Here is a 22,013-nt window from a genome sequence, read left to right on the forward strand (position 1 = left end):
TTTGATTAACTATCATCAAATCTTGGTAATTAGTTTACCTATCTTTTTTTCAATTTTTTTTTTTTTGCCATGTTGCAAAGCATTGGAATTCCAACTCATTGGAAAAGACCCTGATGCTGGGTAAGATTGAGGGCAAGAGGAGAAGAGGGCGACAGAGGACAGAGGACAAGATGGTTAGATGGCATCACCAACTCAATGGACATGCATTTGAGCAAACTTTGGGAGACAGTGAAGGACAGGGAAGTCTGGCATGCTGCAGTCAATGGGATTGCAAAGATTTGGACACGATTTAGGGACTGAACAGCAACAATCAAAAGTTTGCCATGGAACAAAAACTCAAACAAAATTCTTCAGTGAAGTACAACTATGTCAGTACTACTAAAGCATGCTAAAAAACAGACTGGAGACATCAAGATGAAAGATCCCTGCAAAGATACATAACAACTTTGCTTTCTGCAGTAAGGTACTACTACGAATGACACACATACAAAAAGACTTTATTTTGAAGATCAGCCTTGGTTTTCACCTATCATTCAGAGAATTCACAATCCTCTTGGAAGAAATTAAATTAGGGACAAGACAGCAAGGATTTAACACACACTAAGCAAGCCTCTCCACTACAAGGCTCTCTACTAGTCATTTTAACATCATGAATCAGAATCACATGAAGAGAATATCAGAATGTTAACAACAGTAAAATCCAGTGAATCCCTTCCAATTTATGTGAACGCTTTACGCTAGGGCTTCTTAACATGGGTTCAAGGAACACAACCAATTGGCTTCAGAAGCGTCTATTATCCCACTGAGAAATCTTAACAAGTTCTGTGTGAAAGGCGAAGTGCACGTGCATTTTGGAGGGAGGTCTTAGCATTCATCAGAATCTCAAAGGGATCCTGAACCGTAAAGGTAACTCACTCACTAGGGCTTTGCAGAAAAGGCAGCACAAATTCCTAGCTGCTCAAGTTCTGAACATTTCAAGGTAGCCTAATTATATTCAAAACAGGAAGGAAGTGACTCAAGTCTCTGTAGATTAGGCATATGAGACAACAACTAAAAAAGATATAATGGAAGAGAAAAATGTTCTCAAATGCACAAAACGCCACAGAAGTGCAAGACAGTTTTTAGTACAGAATTCAGCGTGACAACACAGATGCAATTTTCCTGTGCCCCGTATACCATCCACTGAGAAGCAAAGAACATGCACTTCAAGAGGAAGTTTGAATCTAGATTCATGTGAATCAAACATCACAGAAAGTTCAACCGAAAACAGGCAAGAAAATAAGGAAGTGGAGCAAATAACATTTTTAGAGAATACGATGGAGTTCGTATGACAAACTAACTTAGTTTCTAAAACACCTCTTTTTAAACTGCTCCACCCGTTCTCCCTATCTTCAAAGGAAACTGGTAACCCCACTTACATTATACAGGCCGTGAAATAACCACATAAGGTTTGAGTTATCATAGTACTTTTAAAGTTGGTCTCCACCTCCATATGACAAGATGAAGTTTAAATCAGTGGTGCTCAGTGACTTCATTAAGACTGTTTATTGGACACTATTGTGCCAAAGAAGCCATCTTACCTTTTGAATTACTTCAAATTCAAAGCAGATAAATCCAAGCACTGAAAACAGCACAGAGGCCTATCAACCCGGCTCCAACCTCTAAGATAGATCTGAACTCTAAATCTGCATACTAAACATGGGAGGGATGGTTTCCACCCTTCAGTGTTCCCATATGCCTAAGCTGCCTGAATATCCAAATGGTTATAGTTGTCAATGATTTGGTGTGTTTGTTTTGTAAGCAGTATTAATGTATAATTTAGAAATTCAACTAGAGCTTTAAGAGGCTGTAAAGGTTCTGTATACAAGACAAAAAACAGGAAAAACAAAAACAACAACCCCAAAAACCACCTTAGATGAGACGATCCTAGGCATATTCATTCAAACTGCTCTATTCCTGAGCACCGTACTCTCAATCATCCTCACTCGAAAAATGAGGAAATCAAGAGTCGGCCAAATGAAGTCACCAGCCCAAGGTCACCCAGAGGCAAAATCTAGTTTGAACTCCGCCGGTTCAGATCTCAAAACTTGAGACAAGCATTACTTCCTCAAGTGACGGTCGGCGTTTGCCAAGACCCCGTCATCCGGGAGACTGTCCGTGGCGGAGTGGGAGTCGGGATGTCAGAGAAGCGGGGGAAAACACATCCTTGGGGCTCCTCTGGCGAGTCTCAGTGGAAGGAAGCGGCGAGCGTCGCCCACTCCGGATAGGACCTCCCCCCACCCCGGGGCGAGGGTCTGGGGGGCTGTGGGGAGGGGGGGGTGACACCTGCAGCCTCTGGGGGCCGCAGCTGGGAGAACGCTCGCAGTTGATTTCTCTAATTGGCCTCCTCGTGGATTGCCCAAGCCCCTTCCTGTTGGGAAAGCAGCCCCGACCCCGCCGCCTCCCCGCCCGGCCTGGGACAGAAGGGACGAGAAAGAAGAGAGGGACGGGAGTGACGGGAGGGCGGCGGCCCCCTGCCCGCCCGGCTCTGACAGGCCCGGGACGGGTCCCGCCCCACGGCCGCCCAGGCTCCTCCTCGTCGCGACCCGGGGCACCGGGTGCAGAGCTCCACCGCCCGGACCCGCCCGGACCCGCCCGGCCCGAGGGGGCGGCCCCGGGGTAGGGGTCCTTGCCAGAAGAGCTGAGGGGAGCGGGCCCGGCCGGTGCGACTCACCCGGCCCGCTGCAGTCAGCGCACACCTCGCTGCTCCGGACCCGCTTCGACATGGCTACCGCCTCCCACCTGCCGGGAACCTAGGGCCCCGGGACAGTGAAGGCGGCGGCTGCGCTTCCGCTCTAACGGGTCCCCGCAGCGGCGCTGGCGGCGGCCGCCTCTCCCCTCAGCGCCTCACAGCCGCGGCGCAGCACGCACGCGCGGGGAGGTGCCCTTCGGCAACGGGCAGGTCATGTGACCGGAAAGGGCACGCTTCCTTGTCGCCATTTTGAGTGAGGGCAGGTGTCTCCTCTCCTGTTTCTAAACCTTCTTGATTTGGGGGTCCCCCTCTCTGGAAGAGATTCACTTCCTCCCAGTGCTGATTAATACCAGGGGAAGCAGCAAAATGTAGTGACCAGAGGTATGCGGCCACAGCCTTCCTGAGGCAATCATTCGTCAAGTCTTTTAGCATAACTTTGGCCAAGTTCACTTATTTATTCATTCCTTTATTCAACAAATATTTATTGACCAGGGCTTTCTTGGTAGCTCAGCTGGTAAAGAATTCGCCTGCAATGCAGGAGACCCCGTTTCAATTCCTAGGTCGGGAAGATCCCCTGGAGAAGGGATAGGCTACCCACTCCAATATTCTTGGGCTTTCTTGGTGGGTCAGACGGTGAAGAATCCGCCAGCAATGCTGAAGACCTGGGTTTGATCCCTGGGGTTGGGAAGATCCCCTAGAGGAGGGCATGGCAACCCACTCCAGTATTGTTGCCTGGAGAATCCCCATGGACAGAGGAGGCTGGCGGGTCCATGGAGTCGCAGAGTCAGATAGGACTGAGCGGCTAAGCACACATTTATTGACCATGCACTATGTTCCACACACTGTTCTGGGCACTGGAGAAGGAGCAGTGAGCCAAGAAGACGAAATTTTCTATATTTATGGAGTTCCGTTCAACTGTGCTAGATCTACAATAAAATAAGGAGGAATATATTAGATGTTTCCCTATGCTGCAGTTTTAATCTTATCTGGAAAGTGGAGATAGTCTGTCTACCTCAAGCCAGTGATTCACGTTTGTATAGCTTGTTACCTGAAAATGATTTTTACATTTTTAAAGGGGTGTAAAGAGGAAAAAAAGAGGAGGGAGAGGACGAAGAATATTCAGCAAAACTCTTACATGACATGCAAAAGCAAAATATTTACTAAGCACAAATGGAATAACTTACAGAAGCATATAGTGTGCCTGCCCCATAGTAAGCCCTCAGTAAAAGTTGCTCCTGTTATTGAATTAGATACTGCTATTATTTCCTAATCACAACTTTTTTGTTTTTGTTTTTGATCTTTGAGGGTGAGAATAGATAACCTAATTTAGAGGACTACATAAACACAATGAGATGAGTTTAATTAGTCTGAAAGCGAGCAGAGATGTCCTAATGCTAATGAACATTGTATGTATTACATATGGGTAAGCACAACTATGATCGCCATTCGGCAAATATTCCATGGCTATTGTGGGCCAGAAACTGTCTTGACTTCCAGGTACTCTGGTGAGCAGCCATTGTGGAGTTTTTTCACTAATAAATTAAGAGAAATGTTCAATAAATACGGAAAGATGACGAGGCAGAGGAGTAAATTGCCTGAGACTTCTGAATGGATAAGAAGTCCTGGAAGGGGTCTCAGGAGCACTGGTCTTTGGTTCATCTCTCCATTTTTATAAATGTATGGTGTGGGCATAACCACATAAATCCCACACATTCCACAATTAGAGCCTCTGGGTTCCATCCTGATGCTCCTGCATCCTGTTTTGGTTCACAGACTCACAAATCCTCTGGCCTCAACATGTGTGGAGAAAGGATTAGGCCAGGATTCTTGAACAGCTGTTGTTGCAGGCGTCTGAAAAGCTGATGTCCACAAGCAGAGAAGGCAGAGGGTATGCTTTCAGGATGCATCAAATAACTTTGCCTGGTTATGCGGTCTGGTTGTGGACAGCTGTGCAGAAAGCTCAGGCTGGCGAGCAGCCATGAGTTGGCTTGGTTCTTCATTGAATCAAGGAGCTATAGTGTCTTAGGTTGAAACCCAAAGGATGAACTTAAGTTTGGCTGACTGTGGTCAAGTGTAAGTATTATCTATTAGTCCTTTCGGCCATAACCCCAAATTCAAAAATAAAGGACACTCGTATGTAGAATAAACCAGCAACTTAGGTAACTTTGAATCATAACCCAGTTTTGAGTTGTGGCAGAACAGTGTTTCTCAAAGTGGGCGGGGGTGTGTGTATGAATTTTTCTCCTCCAGGGGACATTTGGAGACATTTTGGCCGGAGTGTTACTGATATCTAGCGGGTAGAAATGGCGGGGATTCTGCCCAACTGCTACTGCTGCTGCTAAGTCGCGTCAGTCGGGTCCGACTCTGTGTGACCCCATAGACGGCAGCCCACTAGGCTCAGCCGCCCCTGGGATTCTCCAGGTAAGAACACTGGAGTGGGTTGCCATTTCCTTCTCCAATGCATGAAAGTGAAAAGTGAAAGTGAAGTCACTCAGTTGTGTCCAACTCTTCGAGACACCATGAACTGCAGCCTACCGGGCTCCTCCGTCCATGGGATTTTCCAGGCAGGAGTACTGGAGTGGGTTGCCATTGCCTTCTCCCTTCTGCCCAACATCCCCACATAAAGTATTATGTGGATCCTATCTTCCTTTCCAATTTGGATTCCTTTTATTTCTGTTTCTTCTGATTGTTGTGCCTAGGATCTCCAAAACTACGTTGAATAAAAGTGATGTGAGTGGGCATCCTTGCTCCTGATTTTAGAGGAAATGCTTTCAGCTTTTCACCCTTCAGTATGATGTTAGCTGTGGGTTTGTCATATACGGTCTTTTTTATGTTGCAGTACGTTCCCTCAGTATGTAGCATTCTACAATGGTACTCAGTCATAAAAAAAAAGAATGAAAGCGCCATTTGCAGCAACAAGGATGGACTTTGAGGGCATTATACTAAATGAAATAAGACAGAGGAAGACAAATACAGTATGATATCACTTACATGTGGAATCTAAAAATTACAACAAAGTTGTAAACATAACAAAAATGAAGCAGTTTCACAGATACAGAGAACAAACTAGTCCTTACCAGTGGAGAGAGGGGTAATATAAGTGTGGGGGAGTGGGAGGCACAAACTACTGGGTGTAACATAGACTCAAGGATGTATTGTACAATACCAGGAATATAACCAATATTTGGTAAAAAACTGTAAATGGAAAGCAACTTTTTAAAACTGTATAAAAAATAAAAATAAATCCAAAGTAAAAAATAAAAGAGTTACCAGAACAGCAAAGACAAATAAATCAAATTTATCTGGTTCAAATGTGCTGAAGTTGAGAAACTCTGAGCTAGAACCACCCTCTCATGAGGCAAGTACTTAACGCCACTTCTCCAAGAGTTTATCATGCCTGCTTGAAAATTGGTTGGTGTTGCCCACTTCCAAAATGGCTCCTGACCAATCGTGGCAGCATCTGCTCAGGTCCAAAAAGGCTGCAAGAGAGTCAGGAACTAGAATAGTTTGGTCCAGGAGCCTGTTGTCACCCCCCCTGACCGCAGAGCCGATGGAAGAGGCCCAGTTGTGGACCGAACCATATGAGGGACCTGGGGCAGGGGAAAAAAGGATGATAAAGGCTAGATCGAGTTTTTCAGGTCGAGATCCTAGGCTAAGCAAGAGAGTTTTATTTCTGTTTTCGGTATGATGCTGTGATTCCCGGTGTGGGGTCGGAGGTGGGTGGGGTTGGGCAGAGCCCGGGCCGGGTGGCTAGCCTCGCCTCCCCCCTCGCCGTGGCGCGCGGTGGTCCGCTCTCCGCACTTCCCTGTTTGGGGCAGTTCGGCCCGCAGAAGTCGGTTCGCGAGCTGTCAGCGCGGGCGGGAGCGCCACGGGGCGCAGGGTGGGCGCGGCCGAGCCCCGTCCCCGACCCGGCCCGCGACCCCCGACCTCCCGCGCGTGCCCTGCACCCGGCCGCTAGGCCGGCCGGCCGCGTACCGCGCCCTCTCGCTCGCTCGCTCGCCTGGTTCTCTTCGCTCGCCGGCCGCCCGGCGGGCGGGCGCCGGAGACCCCCACCGGGGGCTGAGGCTTGTCAGGCGGGCGGTGAGGGCCGGGCTGCGGCCACCCTCGCCATGTCCTCGCCCCACGACGCTAGCGGAGACTTCCCCTTGCACCTCCTGGTCTGGAACAACGACTACCGGCAGCTGGAGAAGGAGCTGCGGGACCAGGTGAGGGGGTGAGGCGGGGGTCTTCCCCCGGCGAGAGGAGCCGGGGAGTCGGGGATCGTATCGCCTCCCTGAGCCCATCTCCAGCCCTCTACCCTCGGGGCACCGCCGTCCCCTTCCACTCAGCAATCGAGGGACAATAATAATAACAGCAGGATGTGTACTGAGTATTTAATGTGTGCCAGGCCGTGTGTCGAAGGTTTTACATACATCCTCCCTCTTAACCTTTCCAGCAGCCCTAGGAGGTAGGTACTATCCTTTCATTTTACAGAGGAGGAAACTGAGGCTCTCAGAGATTATGTCCCTTACACAAGGTCGCTTACCTAATCAACACCAAATCGAGATTGTAACTCTGGCCAGCTGGCTCCAGCGTGCACCGTCTTAACCAGATACGCCTGCCTCTCTCCAAAATGTGTGAACAACACACACCTCTCACCCCACCCATTCTTTTTGTCAGGAAGGGCTTGGTTGGGTTTGGAGTCCAGGTTCTAACTCGCCCTGTGACCTTGGGCAAGGCATTTTCCCCTCTCTGACCCACGTCCTCTTCTTTGTGGAATGAGGGTATTGATACCCATGTGGGCAAATTCTGTACTTGACTGTTACCAATAGGTCTGGGGTGATGCCCAAGAAAAACTCCCCAGGGAGGCTGATATACAGCAAAGTTTGAGAATCGCTGGTGCACAGCATCCTTAAAATCACTTCCTGTTCTAAAGTGCTTTGATTGCTTTTTTATTTATTCCCAGCTTTATAAGCAATGGTTCTCAGTTGGAAGTGATTTCCTCCATCCCACACATCTGGTAATTAATAGAGACATTTTTGTTTGTTACACGGCGCGGGGAGTGGGTGTTACTGGAATCTAATGGGTAGAGGCCACAGAGGCTGCTCAGCATCCTATAAGACACACATGTGTAAGACATCCCCCTCCCCAGTTATGATTTATTTTTCCCAAAATGTCAGTAACATCTTGCTTGAGAAACTCTGTCTTCAAAGCAGCACAGTGATTCTGGGAGGTATTGGTACCCTCAAGTTACAAACCGACAAACTTAGCAGTTAGGATGTGTATGTGTGTGTTTTAGTCGCTCAGTTGTGTCCAGTTCTTTTCGACCTCTTGGACTGTAGCCCACCAGACTCCTCTGTCCTTGGAATTCTCCAGGCAAGAACACTGGAGCGGGTGGCCATTCCTTTCTCCAGGGGATCTTCCCGACCCAGGGATCAAACCTGGATCTCCTGCATTGTAAGCAGATTCTTTAAGTCTGAGCCACCAGGGAAGCACCAAGCAGTTAGGATAGAGACTTGTAATTACCTCGTGTAATTGTTCTGGTTGAGTTCATTTTATCTAGTGTGTTAAAGTTCTGGTTTTTGAATGGCTCAAATTTGATGCTCTAATTGTCAAGAAATTCTAGAGGAACAAGGGCATTGGTTTTCTTCTGATTTGCAAAAATTGAGCAAGGTCAGCATTCCCCCCCACACCCCCCATACTTGATGAACAGTTACTGCTAAGTGTGTTCTTTCTTTTTGGCTGTGTTGGATCTTCACTGCTGCCTGGGCTTTTTTCTAGTTGTGGTGAGCAGGGCCTACTCATTGCAGTGGCTTCTCTTGTTGCAGAGCACTGGCTGTAGGCGAGTGGGCTTCAGCAGTTGCGGCTCAGAGGGGCTGAGTATTTGCGGCTCCTGGGCTGTAGAGCAAGGCTAAGTTGTTGTGGATCCTAGGCTTAGTTGCTTTGCGGCATGTGGGGATATTCCCTGATCAGGGATCTAATACATGTCTCCTGTGCTGGCAAGCGGATCCTTTACCACTGAGCCACCAGGGAAGCCCTAAGTGTGTTCTTGTACTCTGCCATCTTTCTTTAAGTCTGCTGAGCTCCCACTGGAAGTCAAAAGTTGCCCTTTTTTCTTTTAAGATCTCTGTCCACGCAAAATAAACTTTTGTCGTAAGAGTCCTTGTGCCTAATTAGATCATGCCCCCAGAGTAAATGATTCAACAGTTAGGCATCACAGTATACCTGATGACTCAGTTCCCTTTCTCTTACTAGACATAGCTCAGAGGGAATCCGCCATCGTTTTGTTCTCGGCTTTAAGTCTCACCTTAGACACTTTAAAAATGACCAGACAATCTTTGTTTTTAGGCCTGCTGTGTTTTGCCTCTGTACTTCCTCAGTATCGGAGCCTCACAGCTTCTTGTGAAATATTGAGATAAAGTACAAGGAAAGTCACAAAACTAAAATCCTATCTGATAGAGTGGTTCAGCATCGTCATTGAACCACACACACGTTCAATACCAGCTTCAGAAAACATCAGGCTTTCTGTTCATGGGAGGTGAGGAAGAGAGTTAAAATGAAGCACCGTCTTTCTTTATAGAAAAACTCAGTCGATAAGAACAAAGTCTTGGTTTGTAATCTAAAATGTGGCATGGTTGAATTATTTCTTTTTCCTGCAACTTGTGATAGAAGTGTTCATTGAAAGTTCCCTGTGCCGCTTACCTTGAAAAACATTAAGAACACTGATGATTAGCACATTCTAATTTTGCAGCAAAGTAGTCCTGGGATGCATTGATCCTTAGTGCCTTTGAGTGTCAAGGAGGTCAAGAAAGAATACACAACGTTGCTAATTATTTGATTTTGACTTTGTTATCTGTTATCACTGTAGATCATGCCACAAGATTCTGTTTTCTCTAGGGGAGAGATAGTTGAAGTGTATTCAGAGAAAACATCTTGACTGTGGAAGTTGGACTGTCATGACCATGCAATCCAATTGCATTCCTGAAACTTTGGCCATTGAAGGGGTGGAGATGGGGCTGGCTTCATGGTGTGCAGGCTCGACAGTTGCATAGGGCCCTGTCCTCAGAAGTGGTTCATGCTTGGTTCAATGCTCTGTTACCATCTGGAAAGTCTTACTATTTTCTTTTGAAGAAGGGGCCTTGCATGTTGATTTTTATGTGGATCCTGTGAATTACGCAACTGCTTCAGGATCAAAAAGTTAATCATTGATACCATTAAAACACAAGGCAGGGAATATTTTGTTGCTTGCATATTTATTGAGATCCTCTGTTAATTATGAAATAGCTATCTACTCCTCTGCCTTGGAGGCAGTTAGGTTAATGGCCAGTACTAATGCTGGTTAAGTTGTGAGCTTGGGTGCTTAATTTACCCTTACCAAATCAGTTCATGAGCTGTCAAAATGCGGAGCGTTAACACTAAAAGCTTACTATTTTGCCAGGCACTGTGCTGAAATGTTTTTGTTGTTTTTGGTTTGTTTTAACTTTTTCTTTTATATTGGAGTATAGCTGATTAACAATGTTGTGATAGTTTCAGATGGACAGTAAAAGGACTCAGCCATGCATATACATGCATCCATTCTGCCCCAGACTCGTCTCCCATCCCAGCTGCCACTTAACGTTGAGCAGAGTTCCCTGTGGTATACTGTAGGTAAAACATACATAAACATACATACATACATATGTGTATATATATATATATATATATATTTTTTTTTTTTTTTTTTTGGCCACACTGCACTGCATGTGGAATCTTAGTTTCCCTACCAGGGATCAAACCTACCTAGACACCCTGCATTGGAAGCATGGAGTCTTAACCACTGGGCTGCCAGGGAAGTCCCTTAAAATGTTTTATGTGCAGTTTTAGATTTAATTCTCACTTCAGTCCCCCGGGGACGCTTGTGTGATTCCCATTTTACAGATGAGGAAACAGAGGTGGAGAGGTTCAGTCACCTGCTTACCAAGTCATCAAACCAAGATGTCAACCCTGAGGAAGTCACTCTCACAGAATAAGAATCCTGTATTCTTAACCCTCCCGCTTTCCTTCTTTTGGTAAAAGTGCCTCCATTTCAGGATTCTGGAGAAAGAGGAAGGGAACAGATCAGAAGGTGCGGGCCCAGGGTACCTGGAAGCAGTACATTTACCATAGCTGCTGCTGTTAATATCATCATCATCCTGGGAATGTAGCTCCTTTTATGTATGTTCCAGTTTTTCTACAAGGAACCCGTATTGGCTACATAATTAAAAACAAAAAATTCCCATCACCCCAGCAATAAAGCTGGCTGTTTCACTTAAGCCTTTGTTTGCCAGTACTTTTCTGCAGTCCGTTCTTCATTCTTTCCGTCCCACGAGTGAGACATGAAACGGGCATACTGGTAGCTGTAAGAATTTTTATTTTGTTCCAGGAACAGCAGCACAGAAAGAATCAAGTTTATCCAGATGAAGAAGAATAAGCACGTGTTTCTGAATGTGTGTGAGTCAGCCCCAGTCCCACCGTGTCTTGTTCATTTAGCTGAAGTTCACCGCTTGTGTAACTTTGCCAGAGATGAGATTGTTTCAAGCTTTCAACGTTTACTCAGCCGAGGCACTTTATTAAGTGCCTCTTAACCCATCAGCTCTATTGTCTTTACTATTCAGTGGGGCCTTGAAGTTCTTCGGTGCAGTTGAAATGATTTGTGTTCTGGTTATGTCATTTGCCACTTAGCCTGAGAGGTCTGTTAAACATCTTTCAGCCTTCCTGCCGATGCTGGGAGAATGAATGAAAATTTAAGGGGGCAGATGCAGAGGACAGTCTGTGCACCTCAGCAGGGGAGGGAAGGCCCTGGGGAATCAAATGGGGTAGAGGGTGGCCGAGGAGGCCTGACTCCAGGGCCAGCCCTCGGTTAGGGAGCCAGCAGTGACAGCACAACATCTGGGCAAAAGAGAGGGGACGTCCTAGGCAGCGGCAGTGCTGGGAGCCTGACCGGGAACCACCCTGGGGTTCTCATCGCAGCCCAGGGCAAGGCTGGGTGAGGCCACTGGGCACTCATTCAAGCCAGTGCCGGTTGGCTGGAGGCCCGCCCTGAGCCAGAGCCTTGGAGCCAAGGGAAAGAGCCTGGAGCCTGATCTCGGGTGCTCCTCCTCAGCCCACGGGCTCAGTCGCATCTTTGAAACCAGGCACGTATCTATACCTCCCCCTCCCCCGGACTTAGCGTGGGAGAACCAGTTTAAGCCCCGGCTGGCCACGGAGGACCAGGGCCGTCTGAGAACGCACAGGAATGAGGGTGGTTGACTCTCTTAAGCCAAGGGAGGGCCAGTTAGCAGCCTCTTGCCCGAGGCCTTCCCCCCAGGAGGTACCTGTGATAGTTTGTGAAGTTCTGACTGTGCGCCACTCAGAGTGGGTCCCCCAAGGCTAATGAGGGACCTGGAAGTGGATCCTGCCGTCTGACCCTGCAGCCCACACTCAGCTTGAGAGCAGCAGGCTACCAAAGAGGGCTTGGATGAGAAAAATTGGTGGGCTTAAAAATTAGCACATAAGGAGACATGGAGAAATCTCATGCCTTTTCTTCTTTGGGGGGGCACTATGATCGTTAAGAGGGTAGGCAGTTTTAATTTGGTGCAGCTCATCACTGGAGAAAGTTAAAGGAAAAACTTAAATGGTCAGCTGTGACAGTGAATTCCAGTGAAATTCTGATCTCTTGCTAACTCAACTCATGTCATTAGTTTAGGACCCTCAGCTCTCCTATTAGCTGTAAGGAAATTTGAACAAATCCCTTTTAGGGAGAAAGTGACAGCTTATGTGAAGCAATGTAGTGTAGGTGTATAATCATAAGAGCTGACTCTTCTAAGAGCTTGCTGTGATGTGTACCCTTGTAAGACTTTTGTAAGATAGGTGGCTTTTGTTTTTTGTTTGTTCTTATTGTTCCCATTTTACAAGTGAGCATTTTGAAGCTCAAGAGGAGTTAAGCAACTCATCAAAGAGCATATAGATCGTCGATTAGGTTTATGTGTTACATAAAACACATACATAGGTTGATTTTTAAACATCTTTATTGAGATTCAGTTCCCTTACGCAACTCGCCCGTTAACGTGTATCGCTCGCTGCTTTCAGTCTATTCCCTGACCTGTGCAGCTGTCACACAGGCACATTCCAGAACATTTTCGTCACCCCCAAAAGAAACCCCACACCCATTATTGTCATCCCCTATTTCCTCCCAACCCTTCAGCCCCAGGCAACATTAAGCAGCTTGATACCTCTGTAGATTTGCTGCTTCTGGACATTTCTTATAAATGGAATCATACAATACATGGCTTTTGTGTGTGGCTTCTTTAACCTAACATGATGTTTTCAGTGTTCATCCATGTCGTGGGAGATGTTAATACTTCATTCCTTTTAATGGCTGAATAGTATTCTGGTGTGTGTGTGTGTGTGTACACACTAAATTTTGTTTATTCTTTTGCCAGTTGATGGACATTTGGGCTATTATGAATAATGCTGCTCTGCTTATCTGTGTACAGGTTTTTGTGTGACTGTATGTTTTTATTTTTCCTGGGTAAACACCTACAAGAGGACTTGCTGGGTCTTATATTAATAGTAATTCTGTGTTTAACTTTTTGAGGAACTGCCAAATGTTTTTTCAGTCTGGCTGCACCATTTTACATTCCCATCAACAATGTTTAATGGTTTCTAGTTTTTCTGCATCCTTGTCAACACTTGTTATTGTCCTTTTGATTGTAGCCATCCTAATGGATGTGAAGTATTATCTCATTGTGGTTTTGATTTGCATTTCCCTAAGCTTCCCTGGTAGCTCAGCTGGTAAAGAATCTGCCTACAATGCAGGAGACCCTAGTTCCATTCCTGGGTCATGAAAATCCTCTAGAGGAGGGATAGGTTACCCACTCCAGTATTCTTGGACTTCCCTGGTGGCTCAGATGGTAAAGAATCGCCTGCAATGCGGAAGACCTGGGTTTGATTCCTGGGTTGGAAAGATCCCTTGTTGGAGGGCATGGCAACCTACTCCAGTATTCTTACCTGGTCCAGGTAAGACAGAGCGGCTTACAGATCATGGGGTCACAAAGAGTCTGACATGACTGAGCAAGTAAGTGCAGCACAGCACAATGATTAGTTATTTGAGCATCTTCCATGTGCTGTTGGGTTGTTAGGGTTCTTCATATATTCTAGATGTGCACATGTTAGTTGCCTCAGTTGTGTCCGACTCTTTGGACCCCGTGGACTGTAGCCTGCCAGGCTCCTCTGTCCGTGGGATTCTCCAGGCAAGAATTCTGGAGTAGGTTGCCATGCCCTTCTCCAGGGGATCTTCCCGACCCAGGGATGAAACCCGTGTCTCTTGTGTCTCCTGCACTGGCAGACAAGTTCTTTACCACTAGGGCCACCTGGGAAGCTCCCATATTCTAAATACTAGCCCCTTAATAAGTATATGACTTACAAATATTTTCTCCCTGTCTTTGGGTTGTCTTTTTACTTTATACCATTTGAAGTACAACAGTTATCAGTTTAGATGGAGTGTAATTTACGTATATTTTCTTTTGCCTCATGCTTTTGATGTTGTATCTGGGAAAATTTTGCTTAACACAAGGTCACACAAATATAATTGTATGTTTTCCTCTAAGAGTTTTGTTGTTTTATTTCTTACATTCAGGTTTATGATCAACTTTGAGCTAATTTTTGCATTTAGTATATACAATACTTCATTCTTTTTTTGCATGTTGATATCTAGTTGTGCAAGCCCCATCTGTGGAAAAGATTATTCTTTCCCCATTGAATTATTTTGGCACCCTTGTTGAAAATCAATTGGCCATAAACGTATAAGTTTATTTCTGGACTCTGAATTGTATTCCACTGATTTATATGTCTACCCTTTTGCCAGTATCACAATCTTGATTGCTGTAGCTTTGTGTAGTAAGTTGTGAAATTGGGGAGTATGATTTCTCAAATTTTACTCTTCTTTTCAAGATGATTTTGGCTATTCTGGGTCCCTTGAATTTCCTCAAGAATTTTAGTATCACCTGGTTCATTTCTGTAAGAAATAAGCTGGAATTTTTATGGAGAGTGCATTGACTCTGTAGCTCAGTTTAGGGAGTTTTGACATGTTAAAATATTAAGTCTTCTGAACCATGAACATGGGATGTTTTTCCATTTATTTAGATCTTTATTTCTTTCAACAATGCATTAAAGTTTTCAGAGTATAAGGTTTATACTTCTTTTGTTACTTATTTATAAATGTTTTATTCTTTCCAATGTCACTGTAAATGGAATTTTTTAATTTTTGAGTTGTTACAAGTGTATAAATATACAATTGATTTTTCTACATTGCTGTTGTAGCCTACAACTTGCTGAACTCATTAGTTCTAATATTTTTTAAGTGGATTTCCTAGGATTTCCTATATGTGAGATCATGTTGTCTATGAGTAGAAATAGTTTTACATTTTCCTTTTCAGTCCAGATGCCTTTTATTTCTTTTTCTTGCCTTATAGCCTTGGTTAGAACCTCTAGTACAGTGTTTAATAGATATGATGAAGAGAACATTCCTGTCTTATTTCTTATCTTGGGGGAAAGCATCCATTCTTTCACCGTTAAGTATGATGTTAGCTGTGGGTTTTTCATAGATGGATGATGTTTGAGGAAGTTCCCTTCATTCCTAGTTTGTTAAATGTTTTGGTTTTTTTTTAATGATGAAGGGGTGTAGGATTTTGTGAAATGCTTTTTCTGCCTCATCTTAGTCCATTTGGGCTGCAGTAACAAAATATCATAAACTGGACAGTTTATGAACAATGGAAATTTACATAGTTTTGGCGCCTGGTAGTTCAAGATCATGGTGCTAGCGGGTTTGTGTGGTGTCTGGTGAGGGCTTTCCTCCTGCTTCGTAGCAAGTGTCTTCTCACAGTGTCCTAACTTGGTGGCAGAGGATTCACAAGCTCTCTGGAGCCTGTTTTCTAAAGACACTCATTCCATTCATGAGGGCTCCACTCTCATGATCTAAGTACTTCCCAAAGGCCCCACTTCCTAATACCATCATCTTTGGAGGTTAGGATGTCAACATATGAATTTTGGGTGGACACTTCACATTCAGACCGCAGCATGAATTTATTGAGATGGTCATGTTTTTAATTTTTTCCTATCAATATGATGTGTTACATTAATTGATTATTGGATGTTAAGCCACCCTTGCATTGGTGGGATAAACTTACTTGGTCATGGTGTACAATAACCCTTTTCATATATTATTGAATTTATTTTGCTAAGATATTGTTGAGGATTTTTGTATCTATTGTCATAAGAGATCAGAGAAGGCAATGGCACCCCACTCCAGTACTCTTGCTTGGAAAATCCCATGGATGGAGGAGCCTGGTAGGCTGCAGTTCGTCGGGTTGCGAAGAGTCGGACATGACTGAGCGACCTCACTTTCACGCATTGGAGAAGGAAATGGCAACCCACTCCAGTGTTCTTGCCTGGAGAATCCCAGGGACCGGGGAGCCTGGTGGGCTGCCATCTATGGGGTCGCACAGAGTCAGACACGACTGAAGTGACTTAGCAGCAGCAGCAGTCATAAGAGATATTGGTCTGTGGTTGTCTTTCTTGTGTGATTTGTTGGTCATCAGCATAATACTGGACTTATAAAATGAGTTGGGAGGTTTTCTTCCTTCTGTTTTTGGGTTTGTGAAGAATTGGAATTAATTTGTTGAACGTTTGGTAGAATTCACCAGGGAAGCCATTCTGGGCCTGAGGTTTTTTCCCCTGGGAAATTTTAAAATTACTGAGTCAATCTTTTTACTTGTTATAAATTTTTTCACATTTTCTGTTTTTTTCCTAAGTGAGTTTTGCTAGTTTTGTGGCTGCCTAGGAATATGTGCCTTTCGTCTAAGTTCTTGTTTGTTGGAATACAGTTGTTCATAGTATTCATTTATAATACTTCTTATTTCTGTAGAGTTGATAGTAATATCCTCTTTATCATTCCTGATTTTGGTAACTTGAATCTTCTTTCTTTTTTTCTTTTGGTCCATCTAGCTGAAAGTTTGTCAATTTTGTTGATATTTTCCAAGAGCCAACTTTTGGTTTTGTTGATATTTCTCTGTTGATTTTCTATCCTTTTCTCCCCCCACCAGTTTCTACTGGTGAATAACAGTTGTTATTCACCCATTGTTTTAAATCACACTGTCATTATATCATTCTTCCTCCTTTCTCTCCTTTCAGATGAAAAGGAGGGGCATAGGAGGCCCTGCACAGTTATAATTATCTATGCAAAGTGTGCAGTTATGGGACTCAGACATACAGTTCCCCCCCACCCCCACCCTGTGGTCAAAAATAGAAAAAAGTTAACAACTTAATATATTTGACTTTGAGTGTATACATCATATCTAGTGGCCCAGAAATTTGAGTGTTAGTCCCAGATGTTGGCTTTGTTCTAGGGTGTGAATTAAAGTAAGTAGTTTCCCCTTTTGCCTGGTAAATATTGTTAAGTATCTCCTGTGTCCGGCAGCATACTAACCCTAGGACCTTTCATGTAGTACATAAAACTTGTTGAGTAAGAAAGCATCATCTATAACAGGCATGAAAGATAAGAATGAATTTGCTAAGTCTTTCCTTCTTGCTAAACTTCAGGTAAGTTAATAGTTTTAAGCCACATTACTTTACCAAAAAAAAAAAAAAAAGAACAATGATTTAGTACAAATTAGAGACTAGGGTGGCAGAAGCGAAGTATAAGATTCAGATCCTGCCCTTTGGACTTCTCTAGTGAGATAAACAGGCCATCCCGTTGGAACAGTCAGGGAACCCCAGGAGGTGGTGTGGGCCCCGTTCTAGGAGACGTGATGGCATTTCAGCACCTGAGAGAACCCTGAGGCCTGGAGTTGGTCCAGGGGGACACATGTTCACTTAGCGGAATGTCTGCAGCCACGTCTATTTTTCCTCAGTACCAGTCTGTCTTCCCTTCACAGTGGCCTTGATACAATTAGCAAAACAGGGAGGTCAGGTAGCTGTTGGATATTGGCTATTTGCCCACAGTCCTGCTTACCTTCCTCTCCTGTGGCCAAAAGTGGCTTGTCCTGGATCTCTCTGGAGGCTGCGCCACAACTGGCATCGCACATCAACATAAAGCACATTTTCTAAGCAAGCAGTCTCATGATTTGGGGCTGTGGGGGGTCTTCACTGCTGCACACAGGCTCTTTTTTCTAGTAGTAGGGGCTACTCTTCATTGAGATGCGCAGGCTTCTTATTTCTGTGGCTTCTCCTGTTGGGGAGCAAGGGCTCAGAGTCGTGGTCCATGGGTTCAGTAGTTGTGGCTCACAGGCTTAGTTGCTCTGCAGCACGTGGGATCTTCTGGAGTAGGGATTGAACCCATGTCCCGTGCATTGGCAAGCAGATTCCCAACCACTGGACCACCGGGGGAGTCCCATTAAAGGATTTTATTTTCCAAAAGCCCCACGGAAGTTTCTTGTATCCTTGGAAGACCGTTCAGAGCTGTCTCTGGGAGGCAACACTGACCCGTTCAGACTGAGCCCTGGACCCCAGTGCAGGCGCCGGAGGGAGGACCAGAATAGGAATGAAGAGTAGAAGCCACATGGATGTTTATCTGTGTCCACACGCGTGCCTGGCACGTCATGCTCATTGTATGTAGGACCCACGGATGCTGCCATTTCGGGGCACTTGGAGCTGAACACACAATAACGAGAGTGGTGTTTTGGTGGGAATCCAGCTAGAGAACGTACTTTTATTGACCCAAATTATCTTCTGTACTTTCAGTTTTGATTAAAGTCCTTGCACTTCCTGTTCTGGACTTGAGTGCTGAGATGTGCTGGAGAAATCCCCCACGTTCCACACCACGGGGTGGCTGTGTTTCCATGCAAGCCCTTAGCCTTATTTAGACTTAATTTGAGTGCTGTTGTGCTTCGGGTTGTGTTTGATGATCAGAGGCCTGTAGCCAGTGTTTATTTATGAGGCTCTTAACTTTATAGCAAAAGGAACTCAGTAACTGTCACCTTTATTTATAGCCCCCAGAATCACATTTCAGTTTGTGCCCATGTGTAAGCATTTGTTTTTCCCATGTACTGCTGTCTTGAGTGTGCAAATACTATTTTTAATTTCTATACTTACTATTAAGCTCTGAAACTCCTTTCCATGTTCTTGTGTAATATATCCAGTTATATAAATGCCAGTGTTTACTTTACAGAACGTGGAGGCCCTGGATCCTCGAGGTCGTACCTTGTTGCATCTTGCTGTTTCTTTGGGACATTTGGAATCTGCGAGAGTCCTGCTTCGACATAAAGCAGATGTGACAAAGGAAAATCGCGAGGGTTGGACAGGCAAGTTATTACTAGTGAAATAACGTAAAGCCTTCCATTTTGTTTTCTCTCTCTGAATAAAGGACAGCCTCAGTCCTTATTGTCCTCAGAGTCATCTTTCTCTTGAGCTCTGTCTGTCTGGGGACTCGGGGCCGGGAAGGAGCTGAGCGCCTCGGAGGCCACTGGCTTGTCTGCAGCACAATGGCCCCGATTGTGTCCTGGGCCAAGCGCCCAGGGTGGAGGGTGCCTCCTCATCCAGAAAGCAGCTCTCAGCGCGCCAGACACGAGTGCGAACACCCGGTTTCCCCTGAGGAACGTGGCCATTTCTCCAGCAAATCCATCATGATGGACAATCAGGAGGAAATGATAGGCAGTTTGAATCGCCACGTGACGAAGGAGTAGGCGCGGGCTCTCGCTGAGCGCCTGGCTAGCCCTTTCTCTGCCTTACTTGTTTGCGCCTCAGTGCCACTCGGAATGGCTGACGGTAAGGCGGAGAAGGACTCTGGAAAGGCCAACACAAAGGTGCTTTCTCATTCGCAGAGAGTCAGTTTGCAGTTCCCGGGGGACCACATTCATCCATACCTGAAATCTAGGACCGTCGGCCACGGACGTGTGGACGTGACTGCCGCTGTGTGTAGCACAGCCGTCCTGGAGTGCCTCACCGCAGAGGTGCTTGAATTGGCAGGACATGTGTCAAAAGACTGGAAGGTAAGGTGTGTTACGTCTCGTCACTTGCAACTCGCTATTTGTGGAGATGAAGAATTGGACTCTCTCATCAAGGCTGCAGTTGCTGGTGGTGATGTCAGTCCACACATCCACAAATCTCTGGGAAGAGAGGCCAACAGAAGCCTGGATTCCTCATTATCTCAGGACTCTGAACACCCCTACAGCTATCCAGTGTTGGTGATTCCAGTGGACTGTATCTCTGGGAATAACACAATTTTGCCTTTTTTGTAATTCTGTTTGAGCAAGTTGGAAGCTTAATTAGCTTTCCAACAAGCCAAATTTCTGCATTCGAGTCTTAACTATGTTTAAGTGTTATAGAAACTATAACACTGAAGTAGTGAGTTTTGATTGAGTTGACTGTTTTTGAAAAACTGTTTGGATTTTAATTGTGATGTAGAAATTATAGTAACAAACATTTGGTTTGGTACAACATTTTTTCTGTACCAAAAGAAAATATGTGGTGGATAAGCTAAATAAAGGTCATATCTCACCCCACCCCCCAGCTAAAAAAAATTATAGCTGAAAGTAGTATCCTTCTCCAGTGAAATCCTGGGACTTCACTTGTTTTGAGACTCTTGAGACTCCTTTGGACTTTGAGGAGATCTAACCAGTCAATCCTAAAGGAAATCAACCCTGAATATTCATTGGAAGGACTGATGCCGAAGCTCCAATACTTTGGCCACCTGATCGAAAACCCAACTCATTTGGGAAAAACTGATGCTGGGAAAGATTGAGGGCAGAAGGAGAAGAGGGTGGCAGAAGATGAGATAGTTGATAGCATCACTGACTCTATGGACATGAATTTGAGCAAACTCCCAGAGACACTGAAGGACAGAAGAACCTGGAGTGCTGCAGTCCATGGGATTGTGAAGAGTCAGATAGAACGTAGCAACAGAACAATAACAACACTTGTTCTGCAAGCTCTCCTACTACTGGTCCCAGTAATGTGGGGTTGACTGAGCAAGAATGCACACAGCCTGCCTGCCCATCTCCACAGCTGTGTGATCACACAGTGAAAGCCAGCTCTGAAGACACCGTCAGGATTTCAGAGTCAGTAGTAAGAAACAGGGGAAAGAGAATAATGGCAGGTTTGCTCAAGAGGCTGAGAGTACTCTGTTCTCTACTCAGTCAGGTAGGGGTTGAAGTAAGTAGTGGTGATCATGAAGATTGGGTGGGGCTGGAGCCTCTGTCCCACTTTAAAGAAATCGCTGGCCTTCAATGCAGAGAGATACTTTTCAAGCTGGCTTTGGAATTTGTGAGTAAGTCTGAGAATACAGGGTGATCAGATTACGTCTTTTTGCCTTCCAGTTTTGCACGAGGCTGTGAGCACCGGTGACCCCGAGATGGTGTACACAGTCCTTCAGCATCGGGACTTCCACAACACGTCCATGGCCCTTGAGGGAGTTCCGGAGTTGCTCCAGAAAATTCTCGAGGTAGCCATAAAAACTGACAGCGCCATCAGTGGAGTTGAATGCTGACACAGCAGCCGCAGGCAGAGTGTGACATCCTTGTGCGCCTTCCCAGACGGTTTTAAGGATTGTGAAAACAATGTATTGAATACCAAATAGTGTGATTCCTTGCTTTTGGATCTGTTAAATATGATGTCTTTCACAAAGTATGTTTCCAGGTCACTAGACTGACTCTTTTAAATGCTATTTAAAAGTTAGAACTAAAGACAAATGGACATCAGGCAATTAATTTGTCTAGTTGCCTGTTTTCTTAACAATAGCATCCTGAGTTCAGGTCATCTTGGGGAAATTGTAATGAACTTCATTACTGTCTGGGGATTGTCAGGGCCTGTTGAGGCTCAGAAGTCTGTGTGCAACTCTCCTTGACCCCTCTGTCACTTCTAGCCAGTAGTATTTTGTGACTTCTGATCCATTGCCTGAACTTAGAGTTACTAGCTTTGGGGCAGTTTATCTGTCTTGTGAGTAAAAGGGTACGGGCTCTGTAACACTTGGAGAAGTTTCTTAAAAGATTTTACTTCTAGGCTCTCAAGATTGTTTTGTTTGTTTTAATATTTATTTATTTGACCTCACTGGGTCTTAGTTGCAGCATGTGGGCTCTTCAACCTAGCGTGCAAGTTTTTTAGTTGCAGCATGGGAACTCTTAGTTGTGGCATGTGGGATCTAGTTCCCTGACCTGGGATCAAACCCCCAGCCTCCTGCATTGAGAGTGCAGAGTCTTAGTCACTAGACCATCAGGGAAGTCCCTCTTGGATTGTTTGGGATGATGGTTACCATTGTTCAGGTAGCCTTTGTCACTTGCAGTAGCTGTCTTATTGGTCAGCCACGTGCAGTATT

The 22,013-nt window shown here is 45.2% G+C and overlaps 2 protein-coding genes across 13 annotated transcripts in view; one reads left to right on the forward strand and one right to left on the reverse strand.

Moving 5' to 3' along the window:
• The window catches only part of GIT2 (GIT ArfGAP 2), a 42,117-nt gene extending 39,206 nt beyond the window's left edge, over positions 1-2,911 (reverse strand). For all 12 annotated transcript variants that reach the window (XM_043438808.1, XM_043438756.1, XM_043438817.1 and 9 more), the window contains exon 1: positions 2,714-2,911. In XM_043438808.1, coding sequence (XP_043294743.1) covers positions 2,714-2,765 — 52 coding nt within the window. In that variant the 5' untranslated portion in view covers positions 2,766-2,911. The remainder of the gene's footprint in view (positions 1-2,713) is intronic.
• A 3,619-nt stretch (positions 2,912-6,530) lies between these two features.
• ANKRD13A (ankyrin repeat domain 13A) overlaps positions 6,531-22,013 on the forward strand; it is a 34,809-nt gene continuing 19,326 nt past the window's right edge. The window contains exons 1-3 of the mRNA XM_043438861.1: positions 6,531-6,936; positions 18,873-19,005; positions 21,019-21,143. Of these exons, the coding sequence (XP_043294796.1) occupies positions 6,841-6,936; positions 18,873-19,005; positions 21,019-21,143 (354 nt within the window). The 5' untranslated portion in view covers positions 6,531-6,840. The remainder of the gene's footprint in view (positions 6,937-18,872; positions 19,006-21,018; positions 21,144-22,013) is intronic.

Source organism: Cervus canadensis, chromosome 1 (genome assembly GCF_019320065.1).
Source record: "Cervus canadensis isolate Bull #8, Minnesota chromosome 1, ASM1932006v1, whole genome shotgun sequence".
NCBI classification, from domain to species: Eukaryota; Metazoa; Chordata; class Mammalia; order Artiodactyla; family Cervidae; genus Cervus; species Cervus canadensis.